The sequence below is a fragment of the Motacilla alba genome, chromosome 17, assembly GCF_015832195.1.
Source record: "Motacilla alba alba isolate MOTALB_02 chromosome 17, Motacilla_alba_V1.0_pri, whole genome shotgun sequence".
NCBI classification, from domain to species: domain Eukaryota; kingdom Metazoa; phylum Chordata; class Aves; order Passeriformes; family Motacillidae; genus Motacilla; species Motacilla alba.
Genome location: NC_052032.1, coordinates 8,041,537 through 8,069,139, shown reverse-complemented (window position 1 = coordinate 8,069,139; position 27,603 = coordinate 8,041,537). Strand labels below are relative to the sequence as shown.

General features: G+C 56.3%; 2 protein-coding genes across 5 annotated transcripts in view; both read right to left on the bottom strand.

The window, feature by feature from the left end:
• The window catches only part of RXRA (retinoid X receptor alpha), a 100,334-nt gene that overhangs the window by 21,654 nt on the left and 51,077 nt on the right, over positions 1–27,603 (bottom strand). For 3 of the 4 annotated variants that reach the window (XM_038156033.1, XM_038156035.1, XM_038156032.1), the window contains exons 2-4: positions 10,657–10,922; positions 5,430–5,580; positions 4,501–4,680 (exon numbers count right to left, since the gene is read on the bottom strand). In XM_038156033.1, the coding sequence (XP_038011961.1) occupies positions 4,501–4,680; positions 5,430–5,580; positions 10,657–10,922 (597 nt within the window). Of the gene's footprint in view, positions 1–4,500; positions 4,681–5,429; positions 5,581–10,656; positions 10,923–11,039; positions 11,064–27,603 lie in introns of those variants that run through there. The other variant, XM_038156034.1, reaches the window with a different exon arrangement.
• On the bottom strand, positions 21,691–27,603 carry LOC119708963. Its single transcript, XM_038156036.1, has 2 exons — positions 22,145–27,603; positions 21,691–22,046 (listed from the first exon to the last, which is right to left on the bottom strand). Exon 1 carries the CDS (start codon positions 24,454–24,456, stop codon positions 23,455–23,457), a length of 1,002 nt encoding a protein of 333 aa, XP_038011964.1. The 5' UTR covers positions 24,457–27,603; the 3' UTR covers positions 21,691–22,046; positions 22,145–23,454.

Genomic DNA, 27,603 nt, shown 5'->3' with positions numbered 1-27,603 from the left:
GACACATGAAATAAATGTTTTTGTTTTTTCCCTCCCAACATTTCCAACTGAACGCTGTAATTTTTTTAAGGGATGCAAAATACCACCGTGATAATTAAAAAGTGTAACTTCGGAGTGTCAAAAAGTGGATTGAAACCTTTGCATGCAGTTTGTTCACAAGAGGAACAGCTCTGGAATACAACAGCAAAAAAATCTCTCGCTCGCTTCACTCTCTGGACACTGAAGTATAAACAAACAGCAACAAAAGGAGAGAAAACCATAAGCCAAACTCGTTTTCTCAACCTAAGAACATCCTTAAAAACAAAAAAAAAACCCCAAACCCAGCATCATTTAACCATCTGGTTTAAAGAGCAGCACTTTAAAAGGATATAAGAAACAAGCTCATTAAGCTGGAAGACATTTTCCATTCCAAAATTGCTCCTAAAAATAACTGTGCTCTTGAACTCTGCCCCTTCACTAGGCTGTGGCCACTCGCCTGCTTTCACATTCACTCGGACAGTGGGGTGGAAACCCGAATTCCTGCTTTCTCCCCAGATTCCTGGTGCTGCTTGGGGATGCTCTAGGAGCTGGGATGGCCCAAACCCCAGGGGGATGCACAGCCATGGCAGGGGATTAGGCACAAGTCCATGTGGGAACCTTCAGTCCCTCTGGACTAAGTGACTGAGCAGCTCCCTGGAGACACGGGAAGGTCTCCAGGCTGTGGAGATGCTGCAAGTCCAACCTTTCCCAGGCTGAGCCCCTCAGCTTGGCAAGTGACAGGGGGAAAACCAACCCACAAACACAGGAAGAGAGAGAATTAACTCAGGCTGTGAAGTTTAATGAAGTCCTGAAGTCAGAGAGCAGGCCTGCAGCTGGACAGATGTCCTGGGAGCTCCGAGCCCAGCTCTGGATCTCGGCACAGCAGCTGTACCTGCACCTGGATTTAGGAACAGCTCTGGGCTCAGCCACGCGGGCTGAGCTGCAGGTGCTGCAGGGGAACAGCTCTCTGCTCTCCAGATGGGCCCTGAGATGCACCAAGAGCCACGTCCCCAGCTGGCAGCAAAGCCCAGCCTGCAGCTGGCACGCGGGAGCCCCGCAGGTCCTGCAGAGCCAGCCTGGCTCTCCCCAGGAGCCCCTCACGCCCAGGGAAGGCTCTGGGAGCCAGTTCCCACCCCTGCTCCCTGCGAGGCGGCCACGGGAGCATGGGAAAGGCTCCTCGCTGGTATTTCCTGCTCCCTGTGTGATCCCAGGGCTGCCAGCACTCCTCACACACACGGGACAGCCCCAGCTCACCACGCCCCCCTGACCCTGTCACCTCTCTGTCACCCCCTGCCACACAGGACACCCCATCCCAAACCTCCCAGTGTTCACTGCCAGCTCTTCACAGGAGCTCTGCCTCCCTGATCCCGAGGCAATTCCCAATTTTTCCCTTCCAAAGGCAAGGCTGCTGATGCACAGACACCCTGATGAGGAACAGACCGAGCAGGGAGAGTGCAGCTCCTGGATGCAAACAGCCACCCCCACAACAATAATCCCTGCCTAAGTCAAGATCCCCGATGGTAATCTTAATTTTGTTGACTATCCTGTATTTAGTGGGAGACAGAGCACAAAAAAACCAAAGCCTTCCACAGCTGGCAGAAACACATAGGGGAAAAAATGTTCCCAGTTGCTTATTTGTGGTTTTTGCAGGGCAGCCAGGATGAAGGAAGAGATGAGAATTTTGACTCCATTTGTCAGAAGGTTGATTTATTATATTTTTTATATATATTATATTAAAAATACTAAACTAAAACTATACTAAAAGAATAGAGAGAAAGGAATCATTAAAAAACTGGACAAAAATAGAATGGAATGAATAACAAAATCTTGTGACTCCCAGAGAGTCTGAGACCAGCTGCATCTTTGATTGGTTATTAAATAAAAACACTTCACATGGACCAATCAAAGATGCACCTGCTGCATTCCACAGCAGCAGATAATAACTGTTTTGCTTTCTTTCTTGAAGCCTCTCAGCTTCTCAAGAGAAAAAAAATCCTAGCAAAAAGGATTTTTCATAAAATATGTTGGTGACATTTATTATGGCTGCATTATCTCAGAGCACGGGGCTCATCCACTGTGGATGTTGGGATCTCCCTGATGTGTTTCTAGCCAGAAGAGATGCACGCAGCAGGAGGAATCCTCTGCTCCTGCAGGCTTTCCCCTCTTCAAGCCGAGGTTTGTAGCCCTGAAGGATGCCTGTCCCCCTGCAGGGCCACCCTGGGTGTGCTGCTGATGGGCACAAGGTCCATCCCTCTGGGCCTGCCCTCGGCATGTTCACCTGGAGACCCTCAGCTGCTGGGATCAAACCTCCAGCAGGCTGATTTTGCTTCTCTACTCCAACTTCTCACCCAATAACCCCTTTCCCTTTACCCTCTTTAAATTGAGTGCAACCTTGGCTCTCCTCCTCCCAGCATCAGCCAGCATTGCTCCCCAGCCCAGCCCTGCCTCTCACTCAGCTCCAGCACTGATTTTAGAGGCTTTTGCTGTGCTTCCACCAAATCCCAGCACCTCTGGGCTACAGGAGATACTTCCCAGCAGGAATCTGCTGTGCCTTCACACAGCTACAAATTAGGTCTCCAGAGCAAGATGTTTTTTAGGGAAATGAGGCCCATAACCCAGGCTCTCTTAAAAGATGCAAGAGTTTATGGTAGAGGATAAAAAGCCAGCTAGGATGTGAACACCTAGGCAAAAGGAATTAGCAATGCAGGATTTAGCCCAAAACTCTTCCCCAAAACAGAGGTGGGAGCGGGAGAGGTGTCAGGACAATTGCAGTCAGCTGGGATGGGTGCAATGGAAGGAGACCTTTATTTGACAAATCTGGTGGATTTCGCATGTGAAACTCCAGAGCCGCTCAAAACCAGAGCTCAGCAAGACCCAACTTCTTTCAGCTTTAGGACAACTGAGACATTTCTGTGAGACGCTGAATTTTTAGGTTTATAACAAGAGACAGGGGAGTTATTCCAGCTTTCCCTGCATGGGGATTATGCCTAGATCATCTAATGATGACTATCAAATCACAGCTCCTGCCCTTCCCAAGGCTGCCCTCAGCAGATCCATCAGCACTGCCTGAGTGCACTCCTGGAGTTACCAGGATCCTCATCTGTCACACTTTTAAATAATTGTCCGATCATTATGAATTCATTTGCTATTCATTGTGATAATGTTAATCAAGATGAATTAATAGAGTCCTCACACTGTACGTGCTCCCTGGGGACTTCCACCACCATCTAGAAATTAATTAATGGGCCTGTAATTTTTAGCGGTGCTGCCCATGCAATCACCACCAAGGGCAGGCACAGAGCAGGGACCTGCTCACAGGGTGGCAGAGTTCCAGCATTCCTGCTGCTCTTCCCAGCCCTCTACAGCTTCTTCTGGGGGGCTGAAAGGTAACTGGCTCAGTGGAAGGCTCTGGATGCAGTGCCAGGGGAAGGGCATGCTCTGTGTTCCTCTCGTTGAACACACACGGGAGAATTCTTGGCTTCTTTTTGGTCGTCTGAGTCTCCCGTGACTCAGGTTTTGGATCAGATTTTCCTCATCCTGCTGCACATCTCCCGTGGGATCCAGTATTCCCCGCTGCTCTGCAATGCCACCCCCCACTCCTGCACTGCCCTGAACGCCTCAATCTCTCCATTTCATGCCCTGCTGGGGCAGGAACATTTGTTTTGAGCACTGAAGGGTTAAGCTCAGCGGGGCCAAGGAGGTCCCCTGGGTGCCCTGGCAATCCCCCCACACCTCCAGCACAGACAGCTGTGACACTCGGTGGCTTTGGTCCTCAGGTAACCCCATAAAGTGAGCGTGGCAGGGTTTGCCCAACACTCAGAGCAGCCCCAGCACTGCCCCGTTGATTCAGTGCTCCAGACAGCCCTAAGTGCTCTTCAAAGGCTCCCAGGCTGGAGCTGTGGGCCAGGGCCAGAGCAGGGCTGCCTTTATCAGCCTGTCAGGGAGGCAAGTGTGGCTCTGAAGATGTGAGGGGAGAAAGCAGCACAGATCTGGGGTCACTCTCACGTCATGTCTGCCAAAAGCCTGCTCTGCCAGCTAGATCAGAGCAGACGCAGTCAGCATTTAAAGAGATCATTTAAAAGAGGCACTGCCGGGGAAGTTTAGATCCTAAATTTAAATTCCACTAAGGAAGAGTGGAATTAAAGAGACCAAACTGCTTTATTCTTCCCAATGAGAAATAAAAATGCAGCGCTGGATGCTGAGGCACTGGCACAGGATACCCAGGGAAACTCATCCCTGGAAGTGTCCAAGGCCAGGCTGGAGTTGAAGGTGTCCCTACCCATCACCTACCTACACGCTGCTGTGGCACTCAGTGCTCCACAGGGAGTGGAGGCTCAGGAAGAAGAGGCTCTGGAGAGAACCAAAAACCAAACCGCCACCGAGATTTTTGTCACCGGAGCGACGCCGCCCCTCGGCAAGGCTGCCACAGCCTCCTGGCGCCCTCCAAGCTCCCCGCAGCCCCCTGGCCAGGCCAGAACTCACCTTCTCTCTTCATGCCCATGGCCAGACACTTCTGGTAGCGGCAGTACTGGCAGCGGTTGCGCTGGCGCTTGTCGATCAGGCAGTCCTTGTTGTCGCGGCACGTGTAGGTCAGGTCCTTCCGCACCGTGCGCTTGAAGAAGCCTTTGCAGCCCTCACAGCTGTAAACCCCGTAATGTTTACCTGGGGGAGGGATAGAATTCGGGTTTGAAGGCGGCCCCAGCTCCTTTCTTTGCCTGCAGATCTTCCCAGGGCCTCTCCCAGATGAGTTTTGGCGGGGGGGCAAGAGGTTTCTTGGAGATGGGGAGCGGTGGCTTGGCTTGCACACCATCGGGATGGCATCTCTGAGTCCCATCCTGCCTTCCACCCAGGGAAGGGCCATTTCTGGGGCATACAGCAGGGGTGGGGCAGGGCAGCAGCGGAACAGGGTACCCCCTGTACCCCTGTGAGCTCTGTGAACCCCCCACAGCAGACACACAACCGTGTTCCCACCCTCCACTTCCAGCCTGGATCTCAGGAGGGGCCCCAAAGGGCTCACAAAGCAACCAGAGCCCTCCTGGAGCAGGGAGCTCGGAGAAAAGCAGGAGAATAAAGGGAATTAGCCCTTCTTTATCTCCCAGGAGTGGAGGAACTCCATGTCAAGAGCACCTTTTCATGCACCGGTGCAGATCAAAGGGTGGGGAGGGGGAGGACACCCCCTGATGCCTCATTTGCCAACAGGGTGAGGATGTGACCCCACTGCTGAACAGGGACCTGGGGTCTCCTGGCTCGGCTCTTCATCCCCTGCTGTGAGGCACAGGCAGATGCTGTCCCAGAGGAGAACTCCTGCTGGCACTGCCCGCGCTGCCAGCAGCCAGGGAGCCAGTGCCAGCTCTCTGCCACAGCCCGAGCCCACTGCCCTGAGCCCCTGCCGGGGCAGGTGCCAGCCTCACCCGAAGATCTGTCCCCGCAGATGGCACATATGTGCTTGGTGAAGGAGGCCATCGTTCCTGAGGGATGTGCTGGCACTTTGAGGACTCCATTGAGCCCCAGGGGTGGCTTGATGTCTTCTGTGCTGGTGACGGAGTTCATGGGCGAGTTGAGCTGTGGAGGGACAAGCACAGGGCTCAGCTGGGACTGGGGACACGGGGACGTGGGGCTGTGCCACTCACACACAGGACAGGACAGGACAAGCTCCCAGCGGGGACCAGCACTGCAGAACCAAGAGGATTTGGGCACACAAAGGCACAGCACTCATCTGGCCTGGCACAGGGGCTGGGGTGGCTCTGAGCTGGCAGCAGGGTGACACAAGGGGCAGGACACGGCCAGCCTCCCGAGCACTGTGCAGGGCTGACCCTGCCCATCCAAGGAGGATGCTTTTCCATGGTTGAATTGGGAAGCAAGTTCCTCCTGCACTGCCCCAGCACAGCCCCCACAGCCAGGGCTCAGCAGCCACCCCAGCTTCACAGCAGGACACGGGCAAGGAGATCTGCAGTGGTGGCTCGTGGGAGAGCTGCTGGCTGGGAGAGAGCCCTGACGTGGATGATGAAGGCCAGGACACTCTCGGTTAGCTCTGCAGTTCACAGCTATCCCTTCAGCATTATCTCTCCAAAGGAAAGCTCCATGGCAAATAAACACATCCCAGCTGCAGCGGGGCCTGGATTCCAGAGCTGGAGTGGGTGGGACATGTCCCTGCAACTCCCAAATGTCTCTCCTTCCTTCCCTTGGGCCCCAGCAAGCAGAGAACGGGGTGGAACGGGCCCCATGGCACTGCTGTGGAGTGAAGGGTTCCTGGGCTGGGTCCCCACTGGGCTGTTACACGCCCAAGTGCAAAGAGAAACTGAGGCACAGAGCTGTAGGGTCAACGCCTCTTGGTAAGGGGACAAGCTCACCCCGTCCAGGAGGGTCTGGGGTGATGAGGGAGCTGGACTTGGTCAGCTCTTGGTCAGCAGAGCTGGCTGGATCACTGGGGGTGTCCCCAAGGGAATCAGCCTGCCAGGGACTGTCCCAGAGCCACCATCCCAGGCACCCTCCAAACCCAGGACGGAGTCACAGGCCTGTGCCTCAGTTTGTGTCCTTTCTCCACTCTAACAGAGATCCCCAGCACTTGTCACAACTTCATTCAGGGAAGTCCCGGGGCTTGTGATCTGTCATTTAGAGCAGCACAGCCGCTCCTCCGACTTTCAAGTCTCCAGGCTGGTGGGGAATATTTGGCAGGCGGATGACTGGCAGCCACAACAGAGCCAGGTAAACCCACCCTGGAGCAATGGGGTGGATGTGCCTCCCTCTGCCGCCCTGCCTGTGCCAGCCGAGGAACCAAGGGCAGCTGGTGGCACCCAGGGATGCACTCCTGGCTTTAGCTGCTGTTGGACACAGCACAGAGGGGAGGGAGGAGCAGCTCCCGGGCAGGAGCATCTCTTTTAGAGTCCCACATGATCTCTGTGCTCCCCTGGGAGCAGGGGTGGCCAGGTCAGGGTGACCTGCCCCAGGAATTCTCCCCGGGAATTCCCTTTCTGGGAAGTGGAGCCAGTTCCCAGGTGCTGCTGGTGGTGATGGCTCGTGGCACGCCGCATCCCTGGCTGTGGGAGCCAGCCCGGAGCCCACTGCTGCCTGAGGAAGATAAAACCCTTCCCCACCACTTCCCCCACCCAGGCAGCCCCCCCAAAAACACTGGGGGGGATGATGGGCAGAGCACGCCCCACCCAGGAGGGTGGGGGGGTCCCACCAACCTCCTCAGCCTGGGGAATCATCTGCTCAGAGCTGAGTCAGCCCCGGGCTGGGGAGGGGAAAGTCATCGGTTCCTGTCCCTGCGCTGGCTCCCGACCTCAGCAGAGCCACCCCGGGGTTCCCACACCGCCCTGGCGCCTGCCCCGGGAGCACGTGCAGGACAGAGGAGGGGACAGCAGCCGCTGGCCTTGGCACAGCATTTCTGCTCCGGGACAGCACGGCTCCAGCTCAGCAACGAGCCCAGGCAGGGCAGGAAGCAGGGCTCTGCTTCCCCATGACACCAGCACCCCTCAGCTCCTTCCCCTCCCTCTCCAGCTCATCGAATCCTGGCCCTCCTGGCAAGCAGAGCTTCATTCCTCCTCCTCCCATCCCAAAAAACACCCCGGCCCTTCCCCGCTCCCCCAGGCACCCTTACAAAGAGCATTGTGCAAAGGCAGACGATCTAATCCCACAGTCTGATCTCTCCCCACTGGCCCCGGGCATCCCGAGCTGCTGCCAGCGGTGCCTGGGGCGGCTGCTCCACACAGCCCTGCATGGAAAGTCCTCCCCTCGCAGCTCCTGCTGAAAATCCTGCACTGTTTTCCCCGTTTTCCCATCATTTTTAGGTAGGAGGGCTGAAGCAGTGCGTTAAATCCCGAAGCTGCGGGGTCTAGCCCCCCAGTCTGGCCCTCATTCCTGGGCCAGCTCAGCACCAGCATTCCCTGCCATGGGTGCTGGGACCCCGTGGCAGGGTCCCTGTCACACGCCCCGATTTTGGGGCTGTGTTTGCAAACCCTGCAAGATCCTGGGAACCTCTCCGTGCTGCAGGGAGGGCGCTGGGAGCATCCAAGGGCTGCAGGGTCCTCCCCTCTGCAGAACCAGATGGGGTGGGGCGAGCCCCCCATTTTCTGGGAGCCTGGCAGCTCCTTCCCATCCCGCTGGAGCTGGGGACGGAGGGGACCCACCCCGGGGACCTCGTACAGCGCGTGCCCTTCTGCTCTGCTGCCTCTCCAGAGGCGACGAGGCGTGGCCTGATGGCAAGTGGCATCTGCCATCTGATGCAAACCACCTTCCATCAGTGCCAGCCCTGCCCGGCGACGGGGGCCACACGCCTCATTACCCCCGTGCTCTGCCAGGGGGGCTGCGCTGCCCATCGAGCTCCGGCCTCGCTGAAACCCTCCTCCTCCTCCTCCTCCTCCTCCTCCTCCTCCTCCTCCTCCTCCTCCCCCCTGCACCCTGCCGGCCCAGGTAGGTGCCTCTGCCTGCTGCAGGGACAGGGACAGGGACCTAATGCGGCCAGACAGGGAGCAGATGGCAGGAGCCATTAGGCTGAGGACCTCCCAAGTGTCACCTGGAGGGAAAACACTTCAGACAAGTCCCTGAACAAAGGACGGGTTGGCTCAGAAGGCTGGAGCCAAGGGCTGGAGCCACCAAGAGCTGGAGACACAAGGACTGGAGCCACCAGGGCAGGAGCCACCAGGGCAGGAGCCATCAGGAGCTGGAGACACAAGGACTGGAGCCACCAGGGCAGGAGCCACCAGGGCAGGAGCCACCAGGACAGGAGCCACCAAGAGCTGGAGACACAAGGACTGGAGCCACCAGGGCAGGAGCCACCAGGAGCTGGAGACACAAGGACTGGAGCCACCAGGGCAGGAGCCACCAAGAGCTGGAGACACAAGGACTGGAGCCACCAAGAGCAGGAGCCACCAAGAGCTGGAGACACCAGGGCAGGAGCCACCAAGAGCAGGAGCCACCAAGAGCAGGAGCCCCCAGGGTTGGAGACATCAGGGTTGGAGTCAACAAGGGTTGGAGCCACCAGGGCTGGAGCCAGCTCGCTCCCAGCACCATCCCACCACACTCTCACTTCCCCTTCTGCCCTGCAGCTCTGCTCCGTTTCGGTTCCCCGCTGGCCGCTCCCCAAGTGCACCTTACAATCGCCCCTTCCCCGCCGTCTGCCCGGCTTGTGGCTCCCCCCAGGGTTGCCTCACATCCCCCTTCCCACTCCTTCCCCACCATTTTGGCTCTGGGGCTGCTGATTTTGCTCTGGCTGCCCGTTCCCAGGCGCAGTTTCAGTTCCTCTTCCCCTGGCCCTGGGGTGGGAGGGACGTGTCCACCCTGCTGCTGTCCCTCAGTGGGAAGCAGGTCCCTGCACATCTGAGGGGGTCACAGGCTGAATCCTGCACGGGAGAAGCTCATCCAGAGGCAAATCTTACTCCTCTCTGACCAGCACGGGGATGGTGGATCCTGGAGAAGCTGCTTGTGGGCTCCCAGGGATAGCAGCCACGTCGTAAAATAGCCCCACGTAGTAAAACAGCTCCATGTAGTAAAAAGCCCTGTTATTCCTGGGAATAAATCAGGCCAGTATTTAAAAATAAAGGCGCTGGCAGGTGCTTGAGTCCCAGAGAGGGCCTGGAATAAATAAACCTGCAGCCAGTGGCAGGTGGTGGCCAATTCCTTAATCTGCCCTTTTACTAAACATATCCCGTGCGAGCAGCCAGCAACAGGTGGCAGGGGCTGGCCAGCACCCCAATCTGGCTATTTTTAAAAAGAGCTTATCTCACCCTGCTTGGAGGGGTTTTTACATAATCTTTAGCCACTGAAGGCCACTCCTGGCCCTGTGAGGAGAAAGGGGCAGCAGGCAGAGGAGCCCTGGGTTTGCACAAGTGACAGGATGAGGGGAAACGGCCTCGAGTTGTGCCAGCAGAGGTTGAGATTGGCTGCTTGGGGTCATTTCTTCACTGAAAGGGCTGTCAGGGATGTGGTGGAATCACCATCCCTGGTAGTGTTAAAGGTGTGTGGCACTTGGGGACGTGGGTTTGTGGTGGACTTGGATGATCTCAGAGGGCTTCTCCAACCAAAACAATTCCGTGATTCTGTGGGGAACACGGGCTGGCCCTGGAGGGGATGTGCTGCTCCCTAAGAAGCAGAAGAATCCCAGAGAGTCCTAGGGTAGCTTTGGCTCCTGCCACAGCTACACCAGCCCCCAGGTGACCCAGGTGTGGTCACTGCTCCCCTTCCACCCCAATCCTGAGGACAACAGGTAACAGACAGCCGTGTTCCAGTGCTGCTCCCTCACAGCCCACCCAGAGCAGCCCCCAAAGGAGCAGGATGCCTCCAGCTCAGCTTCCCCCTCGTGCTTCTGCTTTTTGCCTCCCCTCGGTGCCTGTGTGCACGAGGAACCCCCAGAGGTGGCTCCTCCTTGCCCGAGCAGGCAGCAGCGACCCCCGAGCACCGTCCCCCCCAGAGGTGGCTCCTCCTTGCCCGAGCAGGCAGCAGCGACCCCCGAGCACCGTCCCACCCAGAGGTGGCTCCTCCTTGCCCGAGCAGGCAGCAGCGACCCCCAGCACCGTCCCCCCCAGAGGTGGCTCCTCCTTGCCCGAGCAGGCAGCAGCGACCCCCGAGCACCGTCCCACCCAGAGGTGGCTCCTCCTTGCCCGAGCAGGCAGCAGCGACCCCCGAGCACCGTCCCCTTACCTGCGGGCTGCTGGTGCCGAACCCCAGGCTGGGCGTGGAGGGGACAGACATCGAGTGGGGGCCCATGGGGGAGCTGATGACGGAGAAGGGGGGGCCCATGCCATTGATGGGCGAGCTCAGGGTGCTGATGGGCGAGTGCAGCTGGCCCGGCGAGCCCAGCGAGGAGCCGATGCCCGGCCCGATGGACGGGTGCAAGGACGGGGTGGCCATGGGCCCGCGGCTCGTGGGCGAGTTCAGGGATGTGGAGTTCACCTGGTTGGAGAAATCTGCAAGAGAAGGAGGACAGGAAAGGGGTTGAGTCACTCGTGTGGGACACAGCCCTGAGCTGCAGCTCACTGTTCCTCCCACAAAGTTCCCAGCGCAGCTCCATCTTTCCAAAACACCTTCTTCTGGAGTATCCATGCAGGCTTTAAGTCCTGAGAGCGTGCCCACCTCGTTAAGAGCATTTCTACCTCGTTAAGAGCATTTCCACCTCAAGCCAGGCATCAGTGCCCGCCTCCACCTCCCTGGCACAGCTCTAAGCTCTGCCAGGTATTGTATTCCCAGGGAATGCCCCGACAAGGCAGGAATGATGAATGTTCTCAGAAGGCCAATTTATTACTTTATGATACTATATCATATTAAAGAATATGATACTAAAAAGATAATGACTGAATACTAAAAAGCTAATAATAAAAACTTGTACTCTGTTTCTAGAGTCTCGACACAGCTTGGCCCTGACTGGCCAAAGAGTGAAAACAACTCACAGCAGAATCCAACGAAACAATCACCTGTGGGTAAACAATCCCCAAACATATTCTACATTAAAAAAAAAAATCAAATAAAATAAGAATTGTTTTCCTTTTCTCTGAAGCTTCCCAGGAGAAAAATCCTGAGCAATGAGTTTTTTTCAGAGAATGTGAATGCCACAGCCAGGGGCTCAGCACGGCTGCTCCAGCTGACTCCCTCCTGCTCCAGGATAATTTGGATTTATCACCGGGCCAGGGTGTGCGTGGGGGACACTGAGAGCACCGAGGAGGTGGCTCAGCCTGTGCATCACACACGAGAGGTGTGTGTCCATCCACGGGGAACGCTGCGTGTCCGCAGGCTGGATTTGAGGATTTCGGAGGTCTTTTCCAACCGAAACGTCTCAGTGATTGTGGAAGGGAGCGGGAGCAGCTCTGCAGGCAGCAGGACAGGCTGTGTCTGCCTGTCCCGGGGGAGCAGAGCAGGGGGGCGGGAAGGGGGGCTTATAAATAGACTCCAGTTCTCCCAAGAGGAGACATGGAGCCATTCCTGGCACATTTCCTCCTCATCCTGTCACGCTGCTTGCAAAACAATCCCCAGCGAGGAAGGGGCTGGCTCCGGCCCCCAGGGAGGGGCGGAAGGCGGCGGGGAAGGAGGGGGGCAGCAGGGGCAGGGCTCCCCCCAAAACCCACCCGGACCCCCTAGCTCACTCCAGGGACATCCAGAGACAGGGACACACCAGCACGGCCACTTGGGTGCTCATGGTGGCTCTGCCTGTGGCTGCAGACCCCAAAGTGAACTAAAAAATCTGTCTTCAGTCACCTGCATCCGTCAGGATCAGCTGTGTCCCCAGGATTTTGGAGCAACTAGCACATGAGCCAGTGGGAAACACCGAACCCACAGCAGCCCAGCCTCAAAAACCCTCCCTGGACATCCCTGATGCTGGTGGGGAAACCCCAGCAGGACGAAGAGAAGGTTCAGCAAGGCAGCGATGCTGCTCTCGCAGAGATGTGGAACGAGCATCCCCCTGATGCTTCCACAGTCCCATCACTGGCCCCAGCCTCCCACTGCTGCACCCAGAACCCCACTGCTGCACCCAGAACCCCATTGCTGCACCCACAACCCCATCGCTGCACCCAGAGCCCCATCACTGCACCCACAACCCCATCACTGCACCCACAACCCCATCACTGCACCCAGAGCCCCATCACTGCACCCACAACCCCACTGCTGCACCCAGAGCCCCATCACTGCACCCACAACCCCACTGCTGCACCCAGAGTCTCATTTATGCAATCCCACTGCTGCCTCGAGAATCCCATCACTGCCCCCAGCACCCCACTGCTGCACCCAGAATCCCACTGCTGCTTCCTGAGTCCCATCACCACATCCAGAGTCCCATTACTGTCCCCAGAACCCCACTGTTGTCCCCAGATTCCCTTTGCTGTCCCCAAAATCCCATCACTGCCTCCAGAATCCCACTGCTACATCCAGAGTCCCATTACTGTCTCCAGCACCTCGGTATTGCCCCCAGAATCCCACTGCTCCCCCCAGAATCCCACTGCTCCCCCCAGAATCCCACTGCTGCCCCCAGAATCCCACTGCTACATCCAGAGTCCCATTACTGTCTCCAGCACCCCATGCTGCCCCCAGAATCCCAATGCTCCCCCCAGAATCCCATCACTGCCTCCAGAATCCCACTGCTGCCTCCAGAATCCCACTGCTACATCCAGAGTCCCATTACTGTCTCCAGAATCCCACTGCTGCCCCCAGAATCCCATCGCTGCCCCCAGAGTCCCACTGCTGCCCCACTGCTGCCCCCAGAATCCCATCTGTGACCCCAAAGCACCCCTGGGCCGCGGCAGAGCAGCCCCCCTGTCCCTGGGGCTGGCCTGGCCGGGCTCTCAGAGGATGTTGACACAAGCCAAGCGCCGGCCACCACGTCACCCGCGGCTGAGTGACGCGAGGGAGGCACAACAGGAACGCCAGGAAATTCCTGCAGGATTCCAGGGCTGCTGCTGGGGTTTAGCACAGCACCTCCCTGCTCTCTGGGTTTGGGGTTTGGAGAGGGCTGGGAGAGCAGCAGGGCCCTGCAGAGCCCCCATCCAGGAGCGGGACCCCACAAACAGGGGGGACGCCTTCCAAGGATGCAGCAGATGCAGGGCAAACAGGGCCCTGACCTGTGCAAAGGGAAGGCAGCAGAGCACGGTCCTTCCTTAGAAAAGGTCCGGAATATTTCAGGCAGGAGAGGTCACAGGAGGGTCACTGGCAACCAGCCCAAGCCAAGCACGTGTGGGACAGCAGCTCTCCCGAAATCCCAACCCCTGGGCACCTCGGGAGCTCCCTGCACACCCCATGTCACCACATCAGCTCCCCTCAGCCACCCTGCTCCCACATTCCTGTGATCCCAGCACCCAGCGAGGAACTGGGAGGGAAAACCAGAAAGGGGAGGAGAGGAGAGGGATGATGGTGCAATGTGGGCAGGCACGGCCACATTTGGGGGTGTTTACACCCAAACCCCTCAGCCACACACTGGGAAATGTGAACCACACCAGGACTTCTGCAGAGCATCATGACTCAAAAGTTCCAAGCAACTTCTTGGACACTGGGAGGTTTCCACTGCTCATCCAAACACTCCCAGCTCCAAAACCCCCTGGGAGAGCAGCAGCAATGGGAAACATTTACATCCAGCAGGCAAATATGGTTTTTTAAACTTAGCAAAATCAACAGTCCACTTGAGGCAACTCAGCCCAGATGCTGCCAGTCCCTGGCTGGAGGGAATTGGAGTTTGGGGAAAATACAACTTGAGGTGGAGAGATGGGCATCAGGAGGGGATGTGAGAAATCTGCCCTCTTCCCCATCACAAGTATCCTAAAGGACCCTGACTGCAAAAAGAATGCTACAAAAAAAGATAGATTTCAAAAAGAAAAAAAGCCTAGATTGAGGAAATATCCTTAATAGACACAAATAAATTCCCAAAGTGATGAGAACCACTTGGACTGCAGCAAACAGAGGAGGCATTTCCCCAAAGGCATTTTCAGCTCAAGCATTGTGAGACTGCTCCTTCTCCTCGAGGAGTTCTGCCATTTAAAGCTGTTGTGTGTGACTATCTCTTGACCAAAATAAACTCCGTGCCTAAAGAAAAAAATAGGAAAAAAAAAAGTTCTGAAAGCATTTCCCCTCTGTCACACCCCTCAACTGCAGCTATTTTCTGTGTGTGCCCTTTGTTTCAGCACAAGGACCTCTGTCTCTCCCCGAAGATGCCCCATGGCAGTCGGGAGATCAGAAACCAGAGCTCGTCAGCAGCTGGAGAATTTGCAGTGAAGCTCTTTTTCTCCCTCCAAACTGCGAGCCTGCCAGCCCCAGAGTTTGGACGGGATTTTTTTTCCCAAGGAATATGACATTTAGGGCAGGGCCACATGATCCGTGTGCAAGGGGTGGCTGCAAGGAGCCCTGGGAGTGTTCCCACACCAGCAATCATCCCCTGTACACCAGACCCGGCACGGGAGATTTGTGTTTCTGCTGCTCATCCCTTTCTCTCAGCAGATCCCTGCCTTTGCAAGGTCTCTTTGGGATGGATTCCCACCTCGCAGAGGCTTGCAGCAGCAGCAGCCCCAAAACCAGACAAAAACTGATGCCAAAGCTGGGACCAGATCCCGGCAGTTCCAAAATCCAGGAGAGAATCTCAACTGCTGCACCACCCTTCCCTCAGACAGAACTCTTCTGGCCTTTTAATAATCATAATAATAATAATTAGAACAAGAATATTATTGATCATTTTCAATAAGGGAAAAAAAAATCTTCATACAACATTTGTACCCAACACCCACGGGCAGCTCCACTGCTGTTTTCCATGCCCTTGGCACTCAGCACAAAGCTCCAGCTTGGGCCAGCCAACATCCATGGCTGGATGCACCCCACATGGGCAGGTCAGACCCTCCAGGTACACCAGGAATGCCACCAGCCCTCGCCACCCTTCCCTGTGGCATTTTGTCACCCAGTGTCACTCCAAGTGCTGCTGCCTGGCCAGGGCACGTCTGCAGCAGCTGAAGCAGCTTCTGCTGATCCAGCACTGTCACCAAGGGCTGTGATTTTAACATTTCTAGACCACAAAATGTCTCAGAGCAGAACAATTCCAACGTGCAGAGGCGCTTTTTTTTCCCAGGATAGGTCATTTGTACTGGAATAAAGTGTACCAGCATAAGCTTTCACCAGAATAATCTTCATTTATGCCTAAGAGGCTTTGCCAGTAAAACTACAGTGACCTAGCTCTGCTGGAAAACCTTTTCTGGCATATCCTGGGAGTTTACTCAGCAGCTCAGTGGCTCAGCACTCTGATCTGAGACAGGGGAAGTTAAAAAAAAAAACCATATTTCAAGGCACAAACAGACTCCTGAGCTGTGATTTTCTGCAGCTGAGGAGAGCTGCCCACCTAGGATACACCCCACAGCCAGTCCATTGGGATCAGAGGGGTTTGCAGCAGGTCACAGGGGGTTGTTGGAGGAGCTGTCACAGCAGGACCAACCCAAGAGCCCGTCCCTGGCACCAGCTGAGATTTGGGAAGCCACTCACAACCCCCTGCTTCTGCTTTTCTTTTTTTTTTTCCCTCAGCACCTCTTCCTCCTTAATCAGAAAGCGAATCAGCTCTGGGTACTAAACAGGAGGAAATTCTAAATTTGGGTTGCCACTCCCTTCCTTAAGTCAGCCCTTGGTGTCAGAGCTCCGCAGGGCCACACATGCAGGACCAGCAGCAGGGATCTGGCTCCTGCCAACATCCTCCTCCTCCTCCTCTGCCCTCCAGCATCACTTCGGGGTGCCCAGGTTCCAAACCCTCACCCCCAAATGCACGTGGAGCAGGTAAAGGCAGAGCCCCACGCTCCTTCCCTGGTGACTCTGCACCAAAATGAACCTGGCAGTGCAAATCCGCGTCCTGCTTTCATTCCTCAAGAGCAGCTTGGGAATCTCTCGTGCTTTTCCACACAAGGAACCTCAAGCGATGGAGGTTTCCCTTTCCTTGCCTCTCACCTGCCCCACAGCAAACCAGGGGATGAGCGGAAAACAGCAGGAGAAGAGGAGGATCCAGGCAGGACAGTGGCTTTCATGAGCAAATTGCCATGGTAATGCTGTGACCACAAGAGGTCAGGTCCTCGCTTTTGTCCTGATCCCCAGCTCGGGGATCAATTTAAATAGCCCCTGGCCTACAATCTTGAGTAAGTCTGCTCTCAGTTTATGGCAGCACAGCTGAGAACCGAGGGGAGGATGGAGCAAGAGCTGCCTGCTCCCCTTCCAGCAGTGGCTGCTGCCATGGACCCAGCAGTGCCCGACTTGGGCACGCTCAGGGGGTGCCCTGAGCATGCAGAGTGGTTCTTATCCCAGAAACTCATCCGTGGATCCAAGAAATAAGCAGCACCCTGTGGCAAATCCAAGGAAATTAAGCTGCATTTAAAGCACTTTGCCCAGTGAGGACAGGCAGCTGATCCTCTCACACCACCTGGGCTCTGAGCACACAGGGAATCCCTGGGAATGGATCCCGAGCTGTCAGAAGATGCAGCTGTGTTTTATCCATAAATCCCTTCTGAGCATCTTTTCCACAGCTACAGGCTGTGGGATGCAGGGCCATGGGAATGCAGCAGGGTCCAGCGTGTTGAGTAGCTCTGATTTCAGCAAAAAGTAACTGGAATTGTTTTTTCTTTTTGTACTTCTGGACTCGAGTACAAAGACAAACCTGAGAACATCCCTCTGAGACCACCCCAAGCCCTGCGCATGGGGCAGCACACAGAAATCTGTCTTTTGGCAGGCATTTCAAAACCACCACGTGCAGCTTCTCTTCGGGAACCCGCTCGGAGATTTGGGAGAGCCTCCCCAGCCACACTCAGAATCTTCCCCAGGTGATGCTGAGGTGGTTCAAGCTGCTTGAGGACAGTGAGAAACTCAAGTTTCAGCTGCGATCTGCACAGGGGGGGTTCCTCCTCCCAGCAGGTTTCACTTTGACCAAAGTAAAACCTCAAAGCCACAGAGCTTCTCACCTCTGGCTCTGCGCTCTCCCCAGAACCTTCCCGCAGCCCCTCTGCTGCACCCAGCCAGCAGCAGAGGTGCTTTTTGGGGTTTCAGTGCAGCAGCAGGAATCCCTCTGCGTGCTGCCAGGCATTGGTGCTGCCTCCTGCCAGCATTTCACCTGCAGCTCACCCTGGGGAGAGCTCAGGGCGCCCACGAGATTTTCCACTGCGCTCTGCACGCCAGCCTCTCCCTCCCCAGCCAGAATTCCTGCTTAGCACCCAGGAAACCTCTGCTCTCTTCCCACAAGGAGAAGGGGAAGTGGAAAATCATCCTCCTGCTGAGCCATGGGGGCTCCCCAAAGTGGGATCCACCCCAAACCTGGCAGCAGCATCCCTGTCCCACAGCCGGGTCACCTCTGTCCCTGCAGCTCCAACAGCTGCTCTTCCTCTCTGCCCTGTTTTATTTTCTCCTCTTTTTGGCAATCCAGCTCAAAGCACCACTTTTAGGAGACACTGACCCCGAACTCAGCCCATCACCTGCTGCACCCTGGGACCCCCCACCACAGGATCCACACCAGAAACAGGAGAGCTGCTCCTGATGCTTCACAGCTGCCACAGAGCAGGGGGCACCCAGCACATGCCAGGGCTCACCGAGTGTGCTCAGCACCAGCACAGGGGCTTCTTGGGGATTTTCTCCCTTAAAAACCCCATCCCACCCTCTCAGGAGCTTGCTAAAATCCCACCCTGCTCCTGGAGCAGTGGCAGAGCTGGAAGCCTGCACCCATCTCCAAGTGGGGAAGGATTGAAAAGGGGAATTTTCCAGAAGCTGCTGTGCCCACCAGCTGCCTGTCACTGGAGGAAACACCACATGGACCCCATCCCAAACCACCTCCCCAGCACGTGGAGGACCCCCACCCATGTCCCACGCAGACAGGGCAGCCTGCAGGGGCAGGCAGGGAAGGGAAAAGGAGGAAGAATGAGGAGCAGGACATTTGGGAAGTGTGAGGAGAGCAGGGAAGCCCAGGGGGAAGGGGAGAGGGCAGCTCCCCCCACCCTGGCAGCGCTGGGTGGAGGGGGGAGGGTGCACCCAGGCAAACAAGGATTCTGCTGATAAAGCAAATGTGACTCAATCACACGCTTGTGCAAAGATGTCACAACAGTGCTGAGAAATTACAGGCTCCTATTTCATCCCTCCAGGGCCGGCGCTGGCCCCGCTCTCACAATACTCTCTGTTCTGAGCTCAGAGTGGCCCTAATTTACTGGCTGGGAACCCGCTGCAGGGCCAGCCCATAATAGGGGCAGTGTAGTGCTGCTGCCAGGGCTCCTGGGCTGCCAGGGGGTGCCTGATGAAGGGCTCGACGTGGCAGCTCTTCAGAGCCCTTTGAAGAAGTCGTTCAGAGCAGGGCTGTCCCCTCCTAGTGTTTTTGGGACAGGGGATTGATGCTCCCAACCCAGTTGTCTGCCCCAAATCTGGCAGAGCTGGCGTTTCCCAGGCAAACCCTGCTTGGGGTGACATCTCTCCAACTTCTTGGGTGTCCTCATGCACCCTAAAAAGGGAGGTTTGGGGGACCCCGCTGCCAAGGGACAAGGGCTCAGCCACCACTGCTGCAATCGTCCCCTGCCCCCCTTCCCCAAGCACAGCCTGGAGCATGGAGAGGTGACTGGACCTGCCGGTCCCTTTCCCCTTTCCCTCACCCATGGAGAGGTGACTGGACCTGCTGGCCCCTTTCCAGCCCCCAAACTGCATCAGTGAAGCCAAACTAGCAGGAAATGATGCCAGCAGAGCTCCTTCTGCTCCACAAAAACGGTGGGGACGTGGTGATGGTGGCACCCAGGCACTTCCCAAAGTCTGCCCATGCTGCCCAGGGAGCTCCTCATCCTCCCTGCAGCCACTGACCTTGGCAGCCTCGCTGGCTCCATCCCAGTCCCCGAAAAGATCACGGGGAGAGCTCAAGCACAGTGGTCCCACAGGTTGCTGGAGCTCATTATGGCCTTTTAATTACATTCAATTGCAGTTTTATGGGCTTATGGGCAAATTGGAAGTGATCTGATTGCCCTTGAGGGGGTGCTGGGCTCTGAGCTATGAAAATCCAAGCAGGATCCGGCGAGACACACGGGGAGCTCGGGAGCTTTAGGCTCATTCCAGCAGAAAGAGGAGAAGCTTCCACTCACCCTGGAGATCCCCCAGGACATCCCAGTAACGAGCCACACACTGTGGCATGTGCAGAGAACCCAGATCAGGCACTGCTCCAGGTTATCCCACCACTGTCCCCAGCACTTGGGGACATCCCCACGCTGGGCTCCAGGGAGGAGGGATGTGTAGAGCAGATGGGGTTCAGACCTGGAGCCAAGCTCTCCACCCCTGTGGAACCTGCTCCCTCAAGCCCCAGAATATCCCTCTGCAAAGCAGGCAGGGCAAGGAGCAGCCAGAGGGATGCTGAGTGCTCTGGGAACCAGGAGCTCCCCACCCTCAGCTTCCCAGCAGATCTGGGATGAGCCAAATCCTAAAGGCCGAGAGCAGAGCAGCCCAGCAGCTCCCCCAGGCACTGCCCCTGAGATCCATGGGCTAAGATGTGTTGCTCATTTGTTAGTCAGTCCTGGAGGTGCAGGATGTGCTGCATCCACCCCTGCTCTGCTGACTTTGGGGCTCGGCAGGAGGGACAGCACCTCCCCATCGCCCTCTGCTCCCACCTGAGCTCAGCACCAGCAGCCCACGTGGCTTTTGGAGATCCTACAAAGATGGGCCAAGCTCCATGCTCGGGTCTGAGCCAGCAGCAGGAGGTGAGAGGAGGAGGAGGAGGAGGAAGACAGCCATGAATTGTGGATGCCTGCCTCTGCCTGGCTCCCAGGAACAAGGGCCCACAAAGCACCAGGCAGGAGGATTATATTACGGTGCTGTGCGTGCACATTAATCCAGATTTAAGATAATTACAGTCATTCACTTGGCATAATGGGCTTTAATTGATCCAGCGGGGCCTGGGCTGGTGCTCACCACCAGGGTGCAGCTGGCAGCCCAGAGCTGTGCCACCACCGACCAGCAAAGCCAACACTGCTAACTGGTTTGCCAGAAAACCAGTCGTGGTTTTCCTTGGGGGGTGCTGGAGGCTGGCAAGGCCACTGGACTTCTCCATCTCTCAGCTGAGACCCGGCAAGGCTGGCACGGGCACGGAGGTGTCATCTGGTCAGGAGACATCTCATGAGCATCCAAGTGGGATGAGCCAACCCTCCAGAGGGTTTCACTGCTGGGAACTGGGCAAGGGCAGCCCATGGGAAGGCTGCTTTCCAAGTCTCCTTGGAGAAATGTCCACCTCTCAGAACCATGCCTGGTGGGAAGTTGGCCAACAGATCCCTGAAGGTCCCTTCCCAGCAGCACAAATGGTCACAGAGGTGGAAACACAGGATCCCAAAACTGCCACCCCTTCCCACCTCAGCTCCTCCTCCACATCTCCACCGACGACTGGGGAACCTTCTGGAGTGAGCCAGCTCCCTCAGGGACAAACCACCCACTTTGTGACCCTCAGCTGCAGGTCCAGGAGGAAGAAGGAGCCTGAGAACTGCGTGCTACACAGGAAGGTGTGTGACAAGACAGTGAAGGCACAGTCAGATCCCCTTCCAAAAAAGCAAGTTCCTTCTAGAAACTAGATGCCACACACTTTTTTTCCAAGAAGAAGAAGCTGCCTCTAGTTTTATGTGACCCGCTGGGGATCAGTAACACGTTTGGGCCAGGAGGGGAGGTTTAAGCCCCCTCAACTCCAGCTGTGTGGCCAGAGGGATGGGCAGGCAGGCTGGGTGGGTTGTTCCCCTTTCCCAGGCCAGAGAGGAGGCTTGGGAAAGCTTTTCCCTCCCTCAGGCAGGCAGCAGCAAGGGATGGGCTGCCTGCAAGCTGCCTTTGGGTTTAAGTTTCTGGTTGGAGTCCAAAGCTAATTAGGCTGCGCCAAGTCCAATCAGATAGCCTCAGCTAATTGAGCTCGGCACCGACGGGTCAATGTCCAGCGGGGCTCGGCGTTCCAGGAGGTCTGGCAGCCCACAGATAACTGCCAGGGCCTGGGAAGGGGAAGAACCCTCACAAAAATGCTCCCCTCATGTACAGGCAGAGAGCTGAGCATGGCTCTGGGTTAACCCCTCAGGCACCGCAAGCACTGTCCAACCCTCACTGTCCAACCCTCACTGTCCAAACTTCACTGTTCAACCCTCACTGTCCAACCCTCACTGTCCAACCCTCACTGTTCAAACCCCGTTTGTCCAACCCTCACTGTCCAACCCTCACTGTCCAACCCTCACTGTTCAAACCCCGTTTGTCCAACCCTCACTGTCCAACCCTCACTGTCCAACCCTCATTGTCCAACCCTCACTGTCCAACCCTCATTGTCCAATCCTCATTGTCCAACCTTCACTGTCCAACCCTCACTGTCCAACCTTCACTGTCCAACCCTCATTGTCCAACCCTCATTGTCCAACCTTCACTGTCCAACCCTCACTATCCAAACTTCACTGTCCAACCTTCACTGTCCAACGCTCATTGTCCAGCCTTCACTGTCCAACCCTCACTGTCCAACCCTCACTGTCCAACCTTCACTGTCCAACCCTCATTGTCCAAACCCCATTGTCCGACCCTCACTGTCCAACCCTCACTGTCCAACCCTCACTGTCCAACCCTCACTGTCCAACCTTCACTGTCCAACCCTCATTGTCCAAACCCCATTGTCCGACCCTCACTGTCCAACCTTCACTGTCCAACCCTCACTGTCCAACCCTCATTGTCCAACCCCAGTGTATGGAGAGGCCCCAAAGGCAATGCTGGATAAAAGGGACTGAGTGGGGCATGGAACAGGGTGCCTTCACCAGGCTTTGGTGTCACCTCTCCTGGTGTCACCCCAACAGCAGGCACTTGGTGATCCCTATGGCACAGACCACGCACCACGGAGCAGAACCCCCTCGCCACACAGCAAGGGAAAACAAACCATGGGAACTCCAGGCACACGGCTCCTGGAAATGTGACACCAAGGACCCTGGAGCTGGGCTGGGTGCTCCATGCTCTCCACATGGCTCCCAGTGCTGCTCCAAAGCTGGGTTAGATGTGTCTGCACCAGAGTGCAGCCTCCAGGCCAGGACAGAGGGGTTTCTCCAAGCCCTGGGAGCCAGCAGGGCTGTGGGACGGGGTCAGCAGCACCTCCCAGATGTGCCTGGGCATTGCAGCACTCAGGGGAGGGGGACTGCAGGGCAGCCAAGCACTGGGAGAGCAGGAGGAAGATGAGGGACTTTGAAGAAAGCTCCATCAAGCCCTTCCTCGGGTGGTTCTCAGCCCCGCCGAGCAGCTCCCCCAGCTCCTGAGTTCTAGGGCAGATTCCAGCCAGGAAAACAACAACATCCAGCTTCACAGAGAGTTCCTTTTTTCCTCTAATCCTGCCTGGACTCCCAGGCTGAGCACCATCCAGGCGGGCAGGAAGATGGCAGCCTGGATCCCTGCGCCGGGAACAGCGAGAGAATCCCCACATCCTCCCACATCCCTGCACCTCCAGCTGCTGGGGGAGGCTGCTCCTCTTCAGCTGACAAATGGATGAGACGTTTCATTAATAAAGCCCAGCTTCTCCTCACACTTCTGATTACAATCTCTCTGTTTGGATCCCTGCTCATGTTACACGTTCGTCTCAATTATATATTCCCTTCTCCTTAAATCCCCACTTATCTCCTGTACCACGTAAATCACAGAATGGGCTCTGGTTTGGTTGGGGCTTTTTTTTTTGCCTGCCTAACTTTTCCTGCTCCAACAGCACTTAGAAAATAAATAGGAATTTAAACTGCAGCATGTCCTGGTAGAATTTGAGCTCATCTTCCAGCAACTCATCCGAGGAGGGTAACACTGATCCTGCTCGCCACCACTTGCTTCCAGCCCCACCATATTCACTTTTATTCATTTTTGGCCCAGCCAAATCCTTACTGGGGCATCCCTGGGAATATTTCCCCCCCCTCAAATCCCTTGTTCCAGCTGGAGCAGAACATGAGACACCGACCAAAGCAGCAGCACAGGGCCAGCCCAGCCTGGCTCTCCCCCCACAGCCCCACATCCCTCTGGCAATTAAGGCAATTGCCTGCATGGAAACCTAATTATATTAGGGAAGTATTTAGTAATTTTTAACTGTTGGGCTGGTGGCTCGGCTCCCTCCCCCGCCCACATTCCAGCAGCGCTGGGCAGGAGTTGCAGCACTGGATTCTCCCCTTCTTCCACCACTGCTTTAAAGAGAGAGGAAGAGGAGCAAGGTGGTGTGGTGGGCTTGGGTGGTGGCCCTGGAGACCCTGGATGAGCTGGAGAGTCTCCAGCAGTTTGCATGGGATGTCTGGGAATGCCCAGCCCCGGCATGTGGCGGCCTCTTGGCGCCACCAAGATAAAGATGCTCCAAGGTCTCCTGCCACAGCACCCTCCTGCCCCCAGGCAAGGCCTCAGCATCTCTGGTGCATATTCAACACTCCAGCCACAAGGTTTGGGTTCCCTGGATCTGTCTCCATCCTCCACTCTGGCACACAAAACTCGAGCAGGTGATAGCAGAGGCACCACTACACCAGATACCCAAAAATCACAGTCCCAGGAGCACCTTGGCCCTGTTTGTCCACAGCAGGAGCCCACCATGGATTGAGCTCCACCATGGATTGAGCTCCACCATGGACTGAGCTCCACCACAGATAGAGCTCCACCCAGACTGAGTTCCACCATGGATTGAGCGCTGCCATGGCTCCACCATGGATTGAGATCCACCATGGATTCAGCTCCACCATGGATTGAGTTCCACCATGGATTGAGTTCCATCACAGATTGAGCTCCACCACAGACTAAGCTCCACCACGGACTGAGCTCCACCATGGACTGAGCTCCACCACGGATCGAACACACCATGGAGAGCACAAAACCCTCATGCTGGATCACCTCCATGGGCACACCCAGCTCACTTAGGGGCCAGCAGGACCACGAGGCTCCCCCAGGCCAGCCCTGACCCCCCAGTTCCCCACTCCCAGCCCTGGAAAGGCCGGCGGTGCCTTTAAGAGGCCGGAGGGGAATGCGATGGCCGCTTTTCCGAAGGCCCATTAATTTGCCAGCGTCACATGCTCCGCAGCTGCAGCCTGGCAGTGATTTATACTCCTCTGAAGTTCATCAGAGGGAAAAGTACTTCCCAGGCACAGCCTATCCCCTTTCCCTCCTCTCTGCTCCTCTCTGCCCGTGTCCAGAGCCCAGTGAAAATCCCGCGGCCCCATCCATCACCCCGAGTGTCACCCCCTGCCCTCGCCACCCAGCCCAGGCACTCCCCTTCTCCCCGGCATCTGCCAGCAAAAGAAAACTTCCTCTGCCTTCCTCGCCTCGGTGACCCACCGATGAGAAAGTCATTAATTAATAAGGGGCAGCGCTGCTCCTGCTCCTCTGCGGCCTGTGGAGCCCCCTCCTCCCCATCCCCAGGCCCTGTAGCCAAAATAAACGTCAGGGAGGAGGCGGGCGTCCCCTCCTCCTGCCGTCCTCCGGGGAGGTTCAAAAGTTCAAGATTTTCACATTTCCCTAACGTTATTTCAGGAAATTGCTGGAGAAAGGAAAGCCGGCGCTGCCGAAAAAGCGATCCGCAGGCGGATCCAATAACACACAGAATCCAGAGGCAGGGCTGGGTGTGCGCCAGGCGTGGTTCAGAGGGAGCCCCATCCCCACCCCGACGCTTGTTTTTTGGAGCATCTGTGCACACCGCTGGCTTTCACTGGCTTTTTCCTAAAGCAAACCCATAGCCACTGCAAAAGCAGCCCCAGAGGTGGCAGACACCAGAATAAGCCTCCAAAAGGTCCTTGGGTCACTCTCCAGAGCCAGGATGCTCAGAGCACCAGCACTTATCAAATTCTAGCAGCTGGTTTGGGGGTGATGCTGCCAAGCTGGTTCAGAGCATCCCCAAGAACATCCCTCAGTGTAGAGAATATGGGTGCCGCGGTGCTGGGTCCCCAAGGAATGACAGCTTGGCCCCAGATGTGCACAGGGCTCTCTGCAAGCACTGCCCTGACGTGTGTTTGGGTTCCCTCCTTCCTTCCTCTCAAAACCCTTCGGATTTCACATTTGCACAGACCTCAAACGCGACCGGAGCCACACCTGGGTTTGCATCAACACCGGGCTCAACGACAGCTCTCACTGCAGGTTCGTGGGAAAGGTTCGTAAAACTACTGAAACTCCTGGCAAACCTGAATTTGGGGTTGCAGTGAAACATGAAACTCGGCTGCTTTCATGTGGTTTGGGGTTTTCTGTTGCAAAACACTCGGTGCAGCAGCTCGGGGCGAGAGCGCGACAGCCGAGCGCACCGCAGCGCGTCCACGGGAGAGAGGAATTCACATACACCCCGGCAGCGCTCCCTGGCAAATGATTAACCAGGATTGGGAGCCACCTCATTAGCCTGGGGGCTGGACCAGTGCCACCAGCACGGGGCAGAGCTCTTGGCGCTGGCAGGGACCCAAGGCGGGGAGGCTGCCTCGCACCGGCGCGGCTCCGATGGATCCGTGGTGGTGGAAGAGCCCGGACGTGCCATGGCATGTGGAATTGTGCCTCAGGCAGGTGCTGGCAGCTCCCTGTGGGACCAAGAGATCCCAGCATGGTGCTCCTGAGGGCCATCTCATCCCAGCAGGACACTGCTCACCGTTTCCCTGCCCAGCTGATGGCAAAGAGGGGGTGGGAATCCTTCACTCCCCAGCGTTGCCTCACTCCATCCAGGCAGTGAGGGGGTGGGATTGATTTGCTCTGGGATTTTTTTAAGTTTGAGGAGTTCTTGGAGTGCTTGGAGTCAGAGCTCCTGCTTTGAGCCCACTTTGTCCAACTGGCCCCACTAATTCCAACTGGGAAGTGGTGATGGAGACAACACATTGAAAATGAGCAGTGTGAGTATCCCAGATCAGTGATTTCCTTGGAGGAACAGGAGTTCTTCCCAGGTATCCATCCCCCTCAGCCTCCATTAACCCCTTGCTCTGCAACAGCTCCTCAAGGCCTGGGTGTCACCCAGGCCATCGCAGGCAGGGAAGAACCACAATGGATCAAGACTCTGCCACCCATCCCTGGGGCTCTTCATGGCTGTGACAGAGCTCCAGGCACCGGGCACTGCCTCCAAGAGAAACCACATCCCAGAGGAGGGAGCAGACACCCAGCCAGGTCAACCAGAATCCCAGGCTGATTAAGGAACTTTGCATTAATTAGAGAAATGTGTTAATACCCTGGGAAAGCCACCAACACTGGCATGCTGTGCAGACACCTCCTGCTCCCCTGGAACAGCTCAGTCCCTTGCCACCCCAGCCTTCCCCACTCCCTCCCTGCACTGATTTCTGACAGGTATCACCCCCCTCACTCCATCTCTTATTTACACCCCTGGGGCACTTTTTTCCCCTCTCTTACACATTTTAAAGCTGCCCACCTTAAAGGACTGCTGCAAATTCCCAAGACATCCCAAATTTGGTTTATGGCTGCACAGAACCCAGGTGACACCAGGGCCAAGAAGCAGCACTGGGATGTTGGGTCACTTTGTGAACCCAGCCCAGGCTAGGACGGGACTAAGCTCATTCATATCCACACCATAAATAATAATAATCACAATAATGTCATTTCTGCAGCGTGGTTCTTTCAATGGGGGATGATGAATGTATTTGTAACGAGCGGTGGTAAAGATTTTCAAGCCATCTAATTAGGCAGACATTTCCTTTCCAGACATGCCCAAATCCCTTTGGAAAAGGAAACGTGGCCTCCAATGCTCCCTCTCTGCTGTGGGAACGCTCCCCTGTATCCTGAAACTCAACTTCCTCGGGGGCACCGTTTGGAATCCCCAATTTCCCACATCCCGGAGCTGCCTCGTGCTGAAGGAGCACCCAGAGGGAGCTGGAATCACACAAGCTCTGCTCCAAGAGGAACCAAAAACCCCAGGGAGGTGCTGGTGTGCAGAGCCACCCCACTGTGGATGGTGCCAGGGAGACTCAGAGATGATGGGGAGGAGAAAGGGACACTTCAAGGGACGGGGCAGCCCATCTCAGCACCGCCCCCGTGCTGATGTACTTTTCCTTTTGTGCCTGGCATTCCCAGAAAACACTAATTTCATTATTGATTTCTGCTCGTTTGTCATTTTTATAACCTGGCCAGCACTTCTCCTGAGGGCTGTGACTAATTCCACTTCCCCAGGCTGGAAGGGGAGAGAGGCTTTAACTCTTTTGGGATGGGCTCTGGCAGGGAACCCAC